Raw genomic sequence first — 19,829 nt, 5'->3', positions numbered from 1 at the left:
CGCGGCCAGACAATGTGCATGCCATTGCTAAACTGTTGCAATTCAACGCTCATGCTCATCAAGGAGCACTCTATAGCTGCAGAGCATGTCTTGAGATACTTGAAGAGTTTTTCAAAAGGTATTATCAGTTTTATTTCTTATAAAGAAAAATTTGTGTGCTTTACAGATTTTAATTGGGTTTCAGACCCAACAGTTTGCAAATCGTATAGTGGTTCTGTATTGTTTTTGGCTGGCAGAGTTATCGCATGGGAATCTAACACAAGTAGTTGCTCACTACGTTCTGGTGTGACAATCAAGGCGCATTTTTTTTGCCAACAATCGAACCACGCATAAGCGTAGTAGACATATCGGCATTCAGTTTCACTACTTACGTGAAAAAAGCTTAAGTGACGAATTAACCCTCATACTATGTTCGGGTCATTTCATGACCCAAAATGACTTTAAATTGTAATAATTTTTTAAGTTTAGCATATTTTCTAAAACTTTTTCGCCTCAGTGTATAAATTTTAATATTATTTCATAAAATTAACTCAACTTGAACAAAATTTGTGTGATAGTCATTTAAATACAGCACTATGCACATGTTATGTTTGGGTCATTTTATGACCCCTTATTTTATTCATTATTTGCAATACTAATTATATGGCTTCTAAAAAGCGCATTGGCAACACTATTTATTAAGATTAAAACACTAACAAATTTTTCCCGCGCTAATGTAACTTTCATGTCAAAACGGTATTTTGATAAAGTGTTCGCAGGTTAATTTCATATAAACCTAATAAATTACAATAAATTATGTCGATCGGAATGGAAGTAAGTTTACATGTAATTATAATCTGTTTATCAAGAATCTATAATTTTTGTGCTTTATTTTGAAGACGCTGAAGGATGATGAAATTGTCGCTTTTTTGAGTGATTTTGACGACGAAGCAAGTGATGATGGTGATCCAGACTTTGAGCCAGAGCTACTTCAACGGAACTTATCAGAGGATGACATGGATACAGATGTAGAGCTGAGTAAAGAAATAGAGATTCCTCTTGAACAAAATAATTACTTTTGTAAAGATGGTAATATAAAGTGGACCACCATACCACTAAATGGAAGAGAATTACTTCGAGCCACAAATGAAAATGTGATACATGAAACGACAGGTGTAACAGCATATGCTGTTCAACGAATCTCCGAAATAAGAGACTCGTTTGACTTATGCATAACTACAACCATGAAGAAAGAAATAATTCGTTACAGCAATATGCAAGGCAATGCTGTATATGAAAATTTTCACTGTATGGACGAAATAGAATTTGATGCATATTTAGGTTTACTGATGCTTATTGGTTGGTGTTCTGCATATTCGTATACCCTGTACCGAGTCATCGAATTATTATATTTGCAGGTGTTTATCGTTCGTATGGTGAAAGCATTAGTTGCTTGTGGAATGAAAATCATGGCCGTCCATTGTTAAGAGCTGTTATGACCTTGGAACGTTTTACAATTATTTCTCGTGTCCTTGCATTTGATAATAGACAAGCCCGAAGATCACAAGTCCGCGGAGACAAGTTGGCACCAATTCGTAGTTTTTATGAAAAGTGGACTAAAAATTTACAAGTACTTTACGTTCCCAATGAAAATATTACCGTTGACGAACAACTTATTCCGTTTCGTGGTAGATGCCCATTTAAAGTTTATATGCCCAGTGTTGGCAACTCTGCCAAGATGACAGTTGACAGATAAAGTAGAATTAACATTTTAATTCTGTCAGTTATTTTGAACTTGTGAAATAATAATAACTTGGAGTTTTTTTGAATAAATAAATATCTAAATTATACAGATATAACAGTGGCGACGAGGATATATATTTTTTTTTGCATTACATGAAAAATATATGTACACAAAAAAAAATGAATCCACAAGAATTCAAGTTATTTTTCCAAGAAATGCAAAACCAACGTGCGAAAGACACGGAAGCAATGCGTGAACTTTTCAAGGAGTGTTTGCAAATGAAAGCAGTTCCGAAAACAGAAAATCCGGAGCAAACAATGGAGATTTTAGCATCGAGTCTCATGGAATTTGTTTATGATCCAGAAAATAACTTAACATTTGAAACGTGGTATACGAGGTATGAAGATTTGTTTTTAGTAGATGGTAGCAAACTTGATGACGCAGCGAAGGTCAGGCTTCTATTAAGAAAACTCAGTACAACTGTGCATAACAAATATATGGACTTTATTTTGCCTAAGCATCCACGTGAATATAATTTCACTACAACAGTGGAGAAATTAAAACAACTGTTTGGACTCCAAAAGTCACAATTCAGCTTACGCTATAGCTGCTTACAGTTAACCAAACCACCAGATACCGACTATACTACGTACGCAGCCGAGGTTAATAAACAATGTGAAAATTTTAAATTGAATAGCCTGTCACTGGACCAGTTCAAATGTTTAATGTTCGTATTGGGGCTGAAATCGGAAGCAGACTTCGAAATAAGAACCCGAATATTGACCAAACTGGACACAGAAGCTGATACCATCAACTTGGAAAAACTTACAAACGAGTGTCAGCGTATTATTAATTTAAAATCCGACACAGCGCTGGTAGAAAATAAATCACGTGAAAATCAGGTGAATCGAGTACAAGCAAATAAGCTTAAGAACAATCACAAACCGAAAACACCATGCTGGTTTTGTGGAGCAATGCATTATGTGCGTGACTGCCCATACAAAAATTATAAATGCGAAGACTGTCACAACATAGGCCATAAAAAAGGTTATTGCAAAGCGAAAAATTTATCAAAATCAAAATGCAATAGCAACAACAAAAATAATAGCAATGGTAAAGCAAAAACATTTTCACAGCCACGATTCAACAGTATATACACAACGAACAGCATCACAGCTTCACAGCGTAAATATGTCCACGTTAAAATCAACAATGTGCGAATCAAATTGCAATTTGATACTGCATCGGACATAACTATCATTTCAAAATTTAATTTCGACAAATTAAATATTTTAAATACAATGGAAGTACAACCAGAATCTGCTAAAAGTGCAACTGGAAACTTACCATTGTACGCAAAATTTACATGTGATGTACAGTTAAAAGACACAATTAGAACACTTACGTGCTTCGTTACAACGATCGATTTGAACGTATTCGGATTGGACTGGATAACTGCTTTTCAACTTAGCGATATGACGCTTAATGCTATTTGCAGCCAAATTTCAACAACAAAACAGGCAAGTAATGTTTCAATAAAGTCGTCAAATTGCAAATTTCTTCCGGAAAAATTATTTCCAGAACTTTTCGATAATGCTATGGGTCTTTGTAATAAAACTAAGGCACATTTAATTATTAAACCAAACTGTCAACCTGTTTTTCGACCTAAGCGCCCGGTAGCATACGCAGTTCAACATTTGGTTGAAGAAGAAATTAAGCGACTTCAAGATCTCGACATTATCGCACCCATCAATTACTCTGACTGGGCCGCACCAATCGTAGTTATCAAAAAGCCAAATGGTAGCATTCGTATTTGCGCTGATTTCTCAACTGGTCTTAACGACGCGCTTGAATCTTACAAGTATCCACTACCGCTTCCAGAGGATATTTTTGCAAAAATTAGCAATGCAACAGTATTTAGTCATATAGACCTTTCGGACGCTTTTCTCCAAATCGAAGTTGATAGCAAATCGCAAGAACTTCTCACAATAAACACGCATCTAGGTTTATTCAAATACAAGCGTATGGTTTTTGGCGTCAAAACTTTTCCGGCAATTTTCCAACAAATTATGGATAAAATGCTTGCGGGCTTAGATTGCGCAGCTGCTTACATTGACGATATCTTTGTCTCAGGTAGAAACCAACAAGAGCATGACAACAACTTACATGAAGTTCTACAACGTATTTATCAATACGGGTTTAAACTCAAGATCGCAAAATGCAATTTTTCAGTTCCTGAAATTGCTTACTTGGGATATATTGTCAGTAAAGACGGCATTCGCCCAGATCCAAAAAACATTGAAGCAATCAAGACAATACCTGCGCCAACCAATCAATCCGAACTTAGATCACTCTTAGGTGCTATCAATTTTTATGGAAAATTCATAAATCACATGCGCAAATACCGCGGACCATTAGACGAACTACTTCAAAACAACAAGCAGTGGCAATGGACGGAACTTCATCAACGCTGTTTGGATGGTTTCAAGCAAATTTTGTCATCAGAGTTATTATTAGCGCATTACGATCCACTAAAAAACATAGTAGTCGCTGCAGATGCATCTAACTATGGGCTCGGAGCTTGCATTTTTCATGAAGCTGACGACGGTTCAATGAAAGTAATATGTCATGCGTCCAGATCACTAACGCCCACAGAAAAGCAATATAGCCAAATAGAAAAAGAAGCTCTTGCGCTTATTTTCGCGGTTACGAAATTTCACAGAATGGTTTTTGGGAGAAGATTCAAACTTCAAACAGATCATAAGCCTCTTCTAGCTATATTTGGTGATAAAACGGGAATTAAGGTGCATCAAGCAAATAGACTTCAACGTTGGGCAATTAAACTGATTGCATACGACTTCGAATTAAAGTTTATTTCAACTAACAGTTTTGGGTATGCAGACGTTTTATCACGACTCATACATAACACAATCAATCCTTCAGAAGACTATGTCATCGCTGCAGTAGAGTTTGAAATTGAAAGTAAACAAATTTTACATAACTCACTTGATAAGCTGCCGCTTACCAGCAAAATGATTACTTACGAAACAGCTAAGGACAAGGTTTTAGCTAAAATTCTCGAATATGTAACTAAAGGATGGCCATCAAACTGCAACAACAGTGAGTTAAAAGCTTACTTTAACCGAAAAAACGACATATGTATAGTTGACGGATGTTTAATGTTCGGACAACGCATTATTATACCTCAAATTTTCCGAAAGCGCATTCTTAAAGAAATTCACCGAGGTCATCAAGGCATAGGTCGTACTAAAGCCATTGCGCGGAACTACGTTTATTGGTCAAATATCGATTACGATATTGAAGCAATGGTAAAAAGTTGTTCAAATTGTGCCGCAGCAGCTAAAATGCCCACAAAAACAACTTTACATCCTTGGCCAAAACCTTCTGATTCTTGGGAACGGCTCCATATTGATTATGCAGGACCAATAGATTCATACTACTATTTGGTCGTAATCGATGCGTTCTCAAAATGGCCAGAAATTATACAAACAAAATCTATAACAGCAACTCAAACAATTTCCAGCTTGAAAGAAATTTTCGCTAGATTTGGGTTACCGAAGACAATAGTTTCAGACAATGGTACTCAATTTGTGAGTCACCAATTTCAAGAGTTTTTAGCGGAAAACGGCATTAGTCATATACGAAGCAGTCCGTACTATCCCATGTCAAATGGACAAGCCGAAAGGTTTGTGGATACTTTAAAGCGAGCACTCAAAAAGTTAAATGGGAAGGGGGTAACTGCTGAAAATCTTCAAACATTTCTACAAGTTTACCGATCTACTCCGAATAAGCAAAATGAGGACAGTAAATCGCCAGCTGAAGTTTTACTAAAAAGAAATATCCGTATTAAACTTGATTTGATTAAACCAACGCTGGTGTCAGACCCAAATGCCAAGTTTAAAAACAAGTGCGATACACAACTCAAAATGAAAGCGCAATTTGACAAAAGGCACGGTGCAAAGCCAAAGTTTTACGAAAAACAAGAGCTCGTTTATGTCAATATATTCAAAAACAAACACTTTGAATGGACAAAAGGTAAAATAATCGAACGCATAGGTAACGTCATTTATAATGTTCGCTTACAAAATGGCAAACTTATTCGTGCACATGCCAATCAAATTCGTGACCGTAAAGATCAAGAAAATGAGTTATCTTTAGAAATATGTACTTCCGAAGATATCGCCAACGAAAAGTGTTTAGTTGATGCATTTGGCCTCTACGAAACAACACCTAAAGATGTAGTCGAAATAACTAACAACAACATGGTTTCGACTCCAGATCAATCTTTCAACGAAGTAACCGAGATTGCAATCCCTCAAACTGAGAAGCACAATGAGGCAGTTGTTCCGTATACCCGACCAAGGCGTACTAGACATCCTGTTGACCGTTATAGACCCTAGAATCACCGCATTGGAGATTTAATCTCAAAAGGGGAGGTGTTGGCAACTCTGCCAAGATGACAGTTGACAGATAAAGTAGAATTAACATTTTAATTCTGTCAGTTATTTTGAACTTGTGAAATAATAATAACTTGGAGTTTTTTGAATAAATAAATATCTAAATTATACAGATATAACACCCAGTAAACCAGGTAAATATGGAATGAAGGCATGGATAGCAGCTGATTCTGCAACTGCGTTTTGTCTACAATTTCAAATATACCTTGGAAAAACTTCAAATTTGCCTGAAAGAAATCAAGGTGAACGAGTAGTTTTAGACCTAGTGTCACAATACATTAAGACCGAAAAGTTTTCGGAAATTCTCATTTAAAATTCGCGCGCTGTATATTTTTCGATATTTTAAGTTTATGTAGTTTGGCAGCACTGTCCTTAATTACTATGCCAAAAATGAGCGCGATCTGTCAGACAGTTCGTTTACGGCAGCTGTTGAAACCAGTTCACCTCAGTAGGGCGTTGCGAAAAAAACAATGGAAAAAAATATTGAACAAAGAGTTTGCATCAAATTTTGTGTTTCGAACGAAATTTCGTGTGCAGAATCGTTGCGAATGCTACAAAAGGCTTATGGGGAATCAGTTTTATCGAAAACTCAAGTTTATGAGTGGTACAAAGCCTTCCAGGACGGTCGTACGACCGTCGAAGACATTTCGCAACGCACTACTGAGGTGAACTGGTTTCAACAGCTGCCGTAAACGAACTGTCTGACAGATCGAGCTCATTTTTGGCATAGTAATTAAGGACAGTGCTGCCAAACTACATAAACTTAAAATATCGAAAAATATACAGCGCGCGAATTTTAAATGAGAATTTCCGAAAACTTTTCAGTCTTAATGTATACTGGTAGAAATGTAACAACCGATAATTTTTTTACGAGTCATAATTTGGCACAGGAATTACTAAAGCGAAAAATTACTTTAGTTGGCACTGTTCGAAAGAATAAAAGATTTTTACCGGTTCACTGCACAGTAAAAGAGTTACGAAAACTACCCATCTATACTAGCAAGTTTTTCTTTCATGAAAAAGAGACAATCGTACAATATGTGCCGAAGAGATATAAAATAGTTACTTTACTGAGTACGTTGCATCATAACGGAAAAATTTTAGAAGAACATTCAAAAAAAATACCGGAGGTAATAAAATATTATAACTTAACTAAAGGTGGAGTTGACACCATGGACCAAATGGTCCGCACGTACTCATGTGAACGTAAAACAAACCGTTGGCCAGTCGCTTTGTTTTCTAATCTAATTGATATTAGATGCATTTATATTGTGGACAGAGATCAATCCAAATTGGCAAAGCAGAAAATTATGTAAACGTCGGATTTTTTTGCAAGAATTGGGAGAAAGTCTAGTTCAACCGTGTATTTTACAGCGCAATCATATGCCTAGGTCTGAAGCCTCTGCCGCTTTAGTTCGTAATGTTCAACATGAATATGAGACACCATCTATGTCCTTAGAACCACCGCCAAAAATATTACGTTCTAGTGAAAGAATACGATGTCAGCTATGCCCTTCTAAACACGAGAAGAAAACCCATACGAAGTGTAATGTATGTCATAAGTTCGTTTGTCCTACACATCGTGAAACAAAAACGATCACAACAACTTTTTGCATCGATCACAAGCAATAAAAAGCTTTAATAGGCTATTTCCTTTTTTAATTAAAAAAAATAATATGTATTATCATAAAATATGAATGTATATGGCTTTTCTTTAATGAAACTAAGATGGGGTCATGATATGACCCAAACATAATATACGTAATTTTTTTTTAACATAGTATGAGGGTTAATCGTAAAGTATGTGGTCTCAGCAGAAAATGCAGCTGATATACTCACCAAAAACATTAAATTAACAAAAACATATTAAGTTTCGTTTTTTTAAAATTGAATTTTAAGTGATCTGTTTTTGTTGGTTTGAATTGTGGCAAAGTCTGTTGGACTTTACCAGCAATCAATTCGAAACTTACTTCACTACTTATATGTACTCATGACAACACTGCTGTTATATTAATTAAGTGTTAGTTGAATATGTTGAATATGAAATGTTTTTTCTTTTTTTTGAGGAAGTCTTCTTACAATTATTATTTAAAAAGAGGTTTTTTGAACAGTAGTGAACTACAACAACAAAAATTTTATTTTTTATATTATTTTAATTAATTGAATTTTTGACTGATCATACAGCTGTTTCGAGTACTGCCAAATACCCATCATCAGTGGTCTTGGAAATAATTTCTGTATTTAATTATTCGTTGAAGACAATGGATACTTTAGATCTCTCAAATTAACAAAAAAAAAGTTTGTGTTTTCATTATAAAGAGCATTTTCTCTAGTTGGAGATAAGTTCTTAATTACTTTGCATCTGAAAATGGATGAATGGAGAAACTCTGCCAAACGTAGTACTAGAGAACATTAATATTTTAATAAGCATAGGACTAACAGTAAAAGCACTTCAGATATAGGCAACCGTTTATTGAAAAAATTGCTTACCCCTATATACAATTTGGGAGCTGTAGATAAACAGATGGAAAATTTTGCGCGACCACCAAGTATATTTGACGATATATTGCGAATTGCGAAAAGAATACTAAATGCGCGGACACATACAGAACCAAATATTTCAACCTTCTTAAGGATAATAAAAAAGAAAAAACTTACAGCTATTGAAAAGTACAAAGATGTTGCAAATGTTGACATTAAGTCCAAACATTTTTGCACTTAACTGCACAGCAAAAGGAATTTGATGAATGAAACTATTAGCTCAAAACACGTTTTCTGTATATCGATGGGAATATTTATTTTTAAGAGTTAAATTGAAAATTAATTTGCCGCATGAAAATATTAACATAGAAAAACTTACAGCCAGACAAGTTTATAAGGATTTTACAATGTTAGCTGTTGATGGAATAAGACTAAGACCAGAATTACGTTACAACGCTAATTTAATCCAAACAGATGGCTTTGAAGAGTTTGGCTTCTTCAGATGTAAATCAATAGCTAAAGCCTTTTTTATTTATTCTCAAAGATCTTTTTTCTAATTAATAAATAATACTTAATTATTTTGTTTCAGAAAATAATTAAGAGGGAGATGGCCAGCCTGACTGAAGTTGGCTTCTTCAGAAGTAAATCAATGGCTAAAAGCCTTTTTCTATTTATTGTCAAAGGTCTTTTCTCTAATTTATCAACAATACTTAATTATTTTGTTTCAGAAAATGATTAACAGGGAGATGTCTAGCCTGAGTAATATAATTTTAAGAAACTTGAAGATCCTGCGAGAAATAGGTATAACGGTACGTGTATAAATATGCGATCAAGACTCAAAGAAAGATATTTTCCTGCTTTGAGGTAACTCCCGAAAAACCATTTTGCTGTTTTAACAATTTAAAACTATATTGCATGTTTTATTTTACACATTGAATTAAATGTGTGAGAAATTAACTTCTAACCACTAATATAAAACCATCATAAGGCGTAATATGTTTTTATATATTGAAAGAACTATGGTACAATATGTTTTTATATATTGAAAGAACTATGGTTTCTATTATATTACAAAGTTATTGTAATACTTTGGAACATTAAAATTTGTGGACTAAACTTAAAAGTGTATTTTTGGAAAGGTATCAAAATTATTTTAAATGCTGAAGTTGCTGAACTTATACCGTTCAGAAGAAGTTTTTACAAGAATCAATGGCATTTATTTATTATAATTATTAATTAATTATTATTATAATTATTAATACCAAGACAAACTGCAAAATACTTTTTCAGTTTTCTGACAAAAGGGAAGTTGCAACAAATATCCTTCAGTGTCCGAAGTAAATCAAGTTATCGCCAAATAAACGACCCGAAAAATTATTGTAGCTTCCCTGTAAGTAATTGTGAAATAAGAGAAAGTGATCACACCTTACTTTGAAGGCGATAATGGAATGCATTTCACATATAAATACCGTTTTACCTATAACTGGAGCACACGTTGCGGAATTTGATGTACTAAAATTTTTAATGAGAATTGTGTAGTTCGCTATAGTCCATCGTTCGTTATTTTTTTGAATATATTACATTTAATGTGCGTGAAGATAGCGTCGACGATAAGTCCAAAATGGAATTGGAACATTTTTCGCCGCATGAAAAATGCAGTATAGTTTAATTAAGGAAAAATTTATTATTTTATTAAATTTAATGCAGCAAAAGGCATTATTAAGTAGAAAATTGAATTAATTTACTATCTACATTCAACTTTTATGTGTAAATGATGTAATTTGTATGAAAAATGAAAAATAAAAATCAGCCCCAAAAGATGGGGTCACTAATTTATAAATAACTTTTAAACTAGAGGTACCATTTTTTTCTTTTATGGCTCATTCGAAAGAGGATAAAATTACCTTTCATATAATGTAAAATTTTGTATAGGTTGTTCGATTAACTTAGGAGCAGTACTGCGATGAAGATAGAGATGTCATTTTCAAACATTATTTAATTAAAACTTTGTTACTTGATCAAAAATTATGAACTAAAAAGCTTATAACAATAAAAAATATGTTTGTTTTTCTAAATATAATCGCTTTTTACATAATATAGAAAAAATTTTCTTCAAAATAAGGAAAATAAAATTTTGTAAAAATAGGTCGCTTTACAAAATTAATTATATCTTTAAAAGCAGAGGTACCATTTTTCTGCAAATTAGCTTAATCGAAAGAGGACACTTCAAACTTTCATTTAATGTCTTCATATTTATAGATTGGTCGATTAACTTAAAAGTTATTGAGTGTCAAAGTTCAGAAACTAATTTTCTTTGATACAAAATTAATTATATCTTTAAAAGCAGAGATACCATTTTTCTGCAAATTAGCTTAATCGAAAGAGGACACTTCAAGCTTTCATTTGATGTACTAATATTTATAGATTGGTCAATTAACTTAAAAGTTATTGAGTGCCAAAGTTCAGAAACTAATTTTCTTTGAAAAGAAAAACCTTTTATCTTAAAAAATCATATACCAGAAGACAGAAAAATTTTAGTACAGAATAAACTTTGAATATAATACACTAATTATTACAATTATTTAAAAAAAAATAGAATATTCACATATTAATTATAATTAATTCAAATGTGCGCTTACTTATTTATGCACAACAGTTGAAATTGCATTGATAAGTGTGGGATATTAAATGTCAAAATAGTTATCGTCGAACAGTTGAAATTGCACTGATGAAAAAGGGAAATGTAATGTCAAAATATAGTTAGCGTCGATTTCTTATTACGATGTTATTTCAAGTTTTAATTAATTAAAACATTATTATTAATTTAAAAACTATGAAATAAAAGACAGATAACAGTAAAAAATATGTTTGGTTTTCTAAATATACTTAGTTTTTATATAGTATAGAGCAAATTTTCTTTAAAAATGGAAAGCAAAAATTTGTAAAAACGAGGTTGCATTACAAAATTAATTATATCTTTAAAAGCAGAGGTACCATTTTTCTGCAAATTAGCTTAATCGAAAGAGGACACTTCTAGCTTTCATTTGATGTATTCATATTCATAGATTGGTCGATTAACTTAAAAGTTATTGAGTGCCAAAGTTCAAAAACTAATTTTCTTTGATACAAAATTAATTATATCTTTAAAAGCAGAGATACCATTTTTCTGCATATTAGCTTAATAAATATAAATTAATAAATATAAATTATAAATTATTATAAATTATATTATATAAATATAAATTATATCCTTTTCTTTAAAACAATAAATTTAATAATTAAAAAATAATAATTTGAAAATTATTTTAAATATAAAATATTAAATAATATTGTATGCTATATAAATATAAATTATATCCTTTTCTTTAAAAAAATAAATTTAATAATTGAAAAATAATAATTTGAAAATTATTTTAAATATAAAATATTAAATAATATTGTATGCTATATAAATATAAATTATATCCTTTTCTTTAAAAAAATACATTTAATAGTTTTTAATTAATGTAATAAATAATAAATAAATATATTTGATGAAAAATAAATTTTGTTTTTAAATTTTTAAAAATTTTAAACCCTAATTTTCATGCAAAAACAAAATTACTTATAAAATTAAATGACTCAATAGACTTAGGTCTATTCAGTCATTATGTTCTTCAGCTAACAATTATTTGTATAAGATCCTTTACTAATTATTTAATTAACAAACTTCTTAACAATCACATCGATATGCATACACTTGCTTATTTATTTGTAATAAATATTGGGGATATCATTGATAGGACTACATAATTTTTAGATTTCTGTATATAATTTAGTCTAGTGGTTTAAAATATGTCAAAAAATACTATCGGTAGTGCAGACCCAAGTTATTAATTTTATCTGATTAGTTAATCAAACAAGGTTATAAACTTATATATAAAATTAACATTGTCAAAATGTTAGTTACCGTGCTCCTCCGAAACCGCTTTACCGATTTTTACCAAATTTTATATGCGTATTCAGTAGGTCTGAGAATCGGCTACTATCTATTTTCCATACCGCTAAAGTGATTAGGGTGACCCTATCCAGCAAAAATATCTTTATTGCTTTAACAAAAATTTTTTTATTTTTTTGACATAAATTTTTTTATATTTTTGAAAAAGAAAACTTGCTATGATATGGAAAGTTGTTGTCTATGAAAAAATTGAATTCATAAAACTGCCCCCTAATTTCTGCACTATCGTTGATTCCCAAAGTGCTCTCATTGACCGCGTATTTCCAGAAGTACACATACAATACAATAGTACAATAGTACGCGATTGGTAATTAAAAAGTTGATGAAAAACATTATCGAAGCCACCATTTTGAATGGCAAGTTCCGAAACGAAAAAGTTTTATTGCCACGAATTCCAATGATTCTCACAGACAAGCCAATTTAATTCAAACGCGTTCAATTTCCTATTAGATTGGCATTTGCAAAGACCATCAATAAGTCACAAGGCCAAACGATGTCTGTTTGCGGTCTTATATATAAAATTTCCATGTCACAATGTTAGTTACCGTACTCCTCCGAAACGGCTTTACCGATTTTTACCAAATTTTATATGCGTATTCAGTAGGTCTGAGAATCGGCTACTATCTATTTTTCATACCGCTAAAGTGATTAGGGAGTCCCTACCCAGCAAAAATATCCTTATTGCTTTAACAAAAAATTTTTTATTTTTTTGACATAAATTTTGTTTATATTTTTGAAAAAGAAAAATTTTTTTCTTAATATTTTATGTAACTACGCCAACAAGTACATCGAGCATTTACATCCACTTCGTTTCTTCGTCTTCGCCTTGCATGGCAGATGGAAAATGTACTAAAAATTTTTCTAAAGATTTCACTAATGATACTATAACAAATACCGACGGATATCCAATATATCGTCGAAGAAATCCCGATAATGGGGGACAATGGCGGGTGGTAACGTATTCGCCTCTGCTAAGCAAGACATACAATGCTTATATTAATGTTGAGTTTTGCAGTTCTGTGAAGAGCATCAAATATATAAGTATGTCCATAAAGGCGGTGGTATGGCTGTGTTTAGAGTAGAAAATACTAATGTAAATGCTCCTCCAATGAACAAAAACGGTGAAATTACGCTCTACCAAATTGGTCGGTACATCAGCTCCAATGAAGCTGCTTGGCGTATCTTCGGCTTTCTAATTCATGAACGGGATCCAGCAGCTGTTCAGGTAGCCGTCCATCTTGAAAACGGTCAGCGTGTATTTTTCACGAACGAGACAGTGATTGATCGTGGTACAAATCCACCTAAATCTACACTCACTGCATTTTTTGAATTGTTTAATAGTACGGATGATTTTGGTGCCTTTGCAAAAACATTACTCTATTCACAAGTACCACGCTATTTCACATGGGCTCAAACAAAAAAATGGATGCCCCGCAAGCAAGTTTCACCAGTTGATGCATGTCTCAATTTATTTAAATCGAACGCTTATTTACAGTTAATCCAAGACACACTGAGTGCTTTTATATTCGACTGTTGTTGGTTAATATTACTGACCCATTATCATTATTATTATTTACAGTCAATCCAAGACAATTTAAATCACAGATACAACAGTTGTTGCCAGGGAACTTGATATCATACAAATCTATTGATTTTAAATTAATAATTTAATAAATAAACTATAATAACTTAAAAATAATATTGTTTGGCGTTTGTTATTTTTATTTTCATTTCGTTCATAGCGCTCCATGCCTATTTCATGCATATATCACATACTTACACACTTACAATAAGTAAGTTACTTTTTGTCTACATTAGAATTTATCTAGAAACTAGAAATAATTTATAAGGCAAAACAACGTTTGTCGGGTTATCTAGTATTATATATAAATCGTATAAAAAAATTTTTATAATTTTATTTTAATAATGTCTTAGATGCAGTAAATTTAATGAAAATTCGTGACATACAAATATCCCAAATTTATCAACGAAATTTACTAACAGTTGTGCATATATAAGTAAGCGCACATTTAAATTAATTATAATTAATATGTGAATATTCTATTTTTTTTAAATAATTGTAATAATTAGTGTATTATATTCAAAGTTTATTCTGCACTAAAATTTTTCTGTCCTCTGGTATATGATTTTTTAAGATAAAAGGTTTTTCTTTTCAAAGAAAATTAGTTTCTGAACTTTGGCACTCAATAACTTTTAAGTTAATTGACCAATCTATAAATATTAGTACATCAAATGAAAGCTTGAAGTGTCCTCTGAAGTGATTAAGCTAATTTGCAGAAAAATGGTATCTCTGCTTTTAAAGATATAATTAATTTTGTAAAGCGACCTATTTTTACAAAATTTTATTTTCCTTATTTTGAAGAAAATTTTTTCTATATTATGTAAAAAGCGATTATATTTAGAAAAACAAACATATTTTTTATTGTTATAAGCTTTTTAGTTCATAATTTTTGATCAAGTAACAAAGTTTTAATTAAATAATGTTTGAAAATGACATCTCTATCTTCATCGCAGTACTGCTCCTAAGTTAATCGAACAACCTATACAAAATTTTACATTATATGAAAGGTAATTTTATCCTCTTTCGAATGAGCCATAAAAGAAAAAAATGGTACCTCTAGTTTAAAAGTTATTTATAAATTAGTGACCCCATCTTTTGGGGCTGATTTTTATTTTTCATTTTTCATACAAATTACATCATTTACACATAAAAGTTGAATGTAGATAGTAAATTAATTCAATTTTCTACTTAATAATGCCTTTTGCTGCATTAAATTTAATAAAATAATAAATTTTTCCTTAATTAAACTATACTGCATTTTTCATGCGGCGAAAAATGTTCCAATTCCATTTTGGACTTATCGTCGACGCTATCTTCACGCACATTTACATTTAAAGACTTACCAAAAATTGATTGCGAACTATGTTTTGAGTCAATACAAAAGGAAGATGTAGTTGTAACTGCTCCGTCCGAATTTTTGCTGTTCTGTAAGAACTACTGTAATATCACCAATTTTGGAAGTTTATTACCGTCTTTTGATGATCTCTTTCAAACAAGTTGTCAACGTATATCAGTTTTAAAGAACATGCTCAAAACAAAGTCAGATGAGCTTGATATCAAAAAGAAAATTATTGAAAGCTGCATGTCCTTAACTCCTGCCTGGTTAATGAATGATTGCACCCACCACAAAAGACAGTTGTTAGATTTTATCCTGCTTATTTTACATCGCAAACACAGCCAATGGACCGTTGAAAAAGTCAAATGGTCGAAACAACAAATAATTGTGATAAAATGATAATACTGTGATAGTAACAAAACTATAAATTAAATACAAAAATTAAATTACAATTATATCCTGTTGAGACTTCTGTGGGCAAAGTAACGTTGTAATTAAAAGTAAAAACTATATATAAATAAATAAAAGTGCTTGCGTTCAGTCGAACTTAAAATTATATTCAGCGTTAAGTTTGATTAGAACTTATAGAAAATATACTCTGTATAAAACTCGGAATGGTTTATGTCTGTGCTGCCTGGTTTGTGTGCTAACGAATTTTAAGTTTTAAAGTTTTAACGACGTGTCATTGAAAATGGAAAAGGCTAGACGAAAAGAACAAGCATCAAGAAGAGATATTAACAAAGCTTTTATATAAAGAAAGTTTTAAACAAATAATATCTCATGGCTAAATAAATTTTTTACTGTTGAAGTGGATCAAGAATTAGATGTAAGTTATTTCATTAGATTAATTTCAGATTTTAAACTTAGTAACTTAGTGGATATCACATAAATGCCATACATTTTGGAGATCTTCTTAAAAAAACCAGGACAATTAGCTCGTACTTGATAAACTACAAATGATTTTTTATGCCCGTCAGTGCTCATAAAGTGCTTATTCATAAAATGGATATAATTTGAACATTTGGTATTCTATTGGAGCATTATTTGAAGAACATTTAGACGCAAATACGTAAAAGTCGCTATTTTCATAGTAGCAAAAATTCCAGGATTGCAACAGATACGGACCCAATACATCACCTACTATTAATATCAGAGTCAAGTTTTACATAACAAAGAGAAAAGAAAACAATAAACAAAAAATATCATGATATCAGAAACTATATTCTAATTGATTCCTGTGAAGAAGCTCTTGTGTCTGACATTACAGATTCTCAGGATTCTGATGGAAACATTATCTAAATTATGTTGTTAAAATATAAATTTATGTTTTGTTTGTTTAATTTTAATAATGAAGACAGGTAATAAAAATTTGTATGATAGATTTCACTTGACACAATAAATATTTATTGGTTTAGACGATTCCGTGTTACATGTGTGTGTTAAAATTGGCAAACCATACCCATTAATCAGAAATGTTTTTATACTATAATTTCGGGTTTGTTAATTTTGACCAATTATTTCGTATGGTAGATGGACGTAAAAATAGGTGAACACGCCCATATTGTAGTAATTCTTATAGTTATACAAGTATTATTGTAATTAGATTTAAGAGATTGTAAATAGATGTAAGAGATTGTAAATAGATGTAAGAGATTGTAAATAGATGTAAGAGATTATAAATATATGTAAGAGATTGTAAATAGATGTAAGAGATTGTAAATAGATGTAAGAGATTCTAAATAGATGTAAGAGATTGTGAATAGATGAAAGAGATTCTAAATAGATATAAGAGATTGTAAATAGATGCAAGAGATTGTTAATAGATGTAAGAGATTGTAAATAGGTGTAAGAGATTGTAAATAAATGTAAGAGATTGTAAATAGATGTAAGAGATTATAAATAGATGTGAGAGATTGTAAATAGATGTAAGAGATTGTAAATAGATGTAAAAGATTGTAATTAGATGTAAGAGATTGTAAATAGATGTAAGAGATTGTAAATAGATGTAAGAGATTGTAAATAGATGTAAGAGATTATAAATAGATGTAAGAGATTGTAAATAGATGTAAGAGATTGTAAATAGATGTAAGAGATTGTAAATAGATGTAAGAGATTGTAAATAGATGTAAGAGATTCTAAATAGATGTAAGAGATTGTAAATAGATGTAAGAGATTGTAAATAGATGTAAGAGATTGTAAATAGATGTAAGAGATTGTAAATAGATGTAAGAGATTGTAAATAGATGTAAGAGATTGTAAATAGATGTAAGAGATTGTAAATAGATGTAAGAGATTGTAAATAGATGTAAGAGATTCTAAATAGATGTAAGAGATTGTAAATAGATGTAAGAGATTGTAAATAGATGTAAGAGATTGTAAATAGATGTAAGAGATTGTAAATAGATGTAAGAGATTGTAAATAGATGTAAGAGATTGTAAATAGATGTAAGAGATTGTAAATAGATGTAAGAGATTGTAAATAGATGTAAGAGATTGTAAATAGATGTAAGAGATTGTAAATAGATGTAAGAGATTGTAAATAGATGTAAGAGATTGTAAATAGATGTAAGAGATTGTAAATAGATGTAAGAGATTGTAAATAGATGTAAGAGATTGTAAATAGATGTAAGAGATTGTAAATAGATGTAAGAGATTGTAAATAGATGTAAGAGATTGTAAATAGATGTAAGAGATTGTAAATAGATGTAAGAGATTGTAAATAGATGTAAGAGACTCTAAATAGATGTAAGAGATTGTAAATAGATGTAAGAGATTGTAAATAGATGTAAGAGATTGTAAATAGATGTAAGAGATTGTAAATAGATGTAAGAGATTCTAAATAGATGTAAGAGATTGTAAATAGATGTAAGAGATTGTAAATAGATGTAAGAGATTGTAAATAGATGTAAGAGATTGTAAATAGATGTAAGAGATTGTAAATAGATGTAAGAGATTGTAAATAGATGTAAGAGATTGTAAATAGATGTAAGAGATTGTAAATAGATGTAAGAGATTGTAAATAGATGTAAGAGATTGTAAATAGATGTAAGAGATTGTAAATAGATGTAAGAGATTGTAAATAGATGTAAGAGATTGTAAATAGATGTAAGAGATTGTAAATAGATGTAAGAGATTGTAAATAGATGTAAGAGATTGTAAATAGATGTAAGAGATTGTAAATAGATGTAAGAGATTGTAAATAGATGTAAGAGATTGTAAATAGATGTAAGAGATTATAAATAGATGTAAGAGATTGTAAATAGATATAAGAGATTGTAAATAGATGTAAGAGATTCTAAATAGATGTAAGAGATTGTAAATAGATGTAAGAGATTGTAAATAAATGTAAGAGATTGTAAATAGATGTAAGAGATTGTAAATAGATGTAAGAGATTATAAATATATGTAAGAGATTGTAAATAGATGTAAGAGATTGTAAATAGATGTAAGAGATTCTAAATAGATGTAAGAGATTGTGAATAGATGAAAGAGATTCTAAATAGATATAAGAGATTGTAAATAGATGTAAGAGATTGTTAATAGATGTAAGAGATTGTAAATAGATGTAAGAGATTGTAAATAAATGTAAGAGATTGTAAATAGATGTAAGAGATTATAAATAGATGTAAGAGATTGTAAATAGATGTAAGAGATTGTAAATAAATGTAAGAGATTGTAAATAGATGTAAGAGAGTGTAAATAGATGTAAGAGATTGTAAATAGATGTAAGAGATTGTAAATAGATGTAAGAGATTGTAAATAGATGTAAGAGATTGTAAATAGATGTAAGAGATTATAAATATATGTAAAGCATGATATAGACGATGAAATTTGTTTGCAAACCAAATTTGCAAACCGAATATGCGCTTTGCTATACACTTTGAAACAAGGTTGGCAAACTTCATTTTGATTTATTTTCTACAGCGTTCATATCAACAGCGGAGTAAGTACAGAGTGCAAAACAATAATTGAAACTGAAGAAATTGAGGTGATGATCATAGCAACCTGTTATTTATTTCATTTTTTAAACTAAAATTATTTTTGTTTCAATTGTTTAATATGTTACATTTTAAAATTTTTATTCATATAATAATTGTTTAAATATTAAAGCTTACTATAAAAATGTTTTTAGACAAAATAATTTTTAAAATATATAAACTTCTTCAATAATTGTCTAATGTCTAGCAATTTTTTAATTATTTTTCATTTATTTTCCTTTTTACCAAAAATTA

At 30.5% G+C, this 19,829-nt stretch overlaps 1 protein-coding gene across 1 annotated transcript; it reads left to right on the top strand.

Moving 5' to 3' along the window:
- The first annotated feature begins 1,899 nt into the window (after positions 1–1,899).
- Positions 1,900–6,144, top strand: LOC119663313 (uncharacterized protein K02A2.6-like). Its single transcript, XM_038072935.1, has one exon. The coding sequence runs from the start codon at positions 1,903–1,905 to the stop codon at positions 6,142–6,144; it is 4,242 nt and encodes a 1,413-aa protein (XP_037928863.1). The 5' UTR covers positions 1,900–1,902.
- Positions 6,145–19,829: the final 13,685 nt, after the last annotated feature.

This window comes from Teleopsis dalmanni, chromosome 1, assembly GCF_002237135.1.
Source record: "Teleopsis dalmanni isolate 2A chromosome 1, ASM223713v2, whole genome shotgun sequence".
Classification (NCBI taxonomy): Eukaryota; Metazoa; Arthropoda; class Insecta; order Diptera; family Diopsidae; genus Teleopsis; species Teleopsis dalmanni.
The sequence above is the reverse complement of the archived record's forward strand: the minus strand, read 5'-3'. Positions and strand labels throughout refer to the sequence as shown.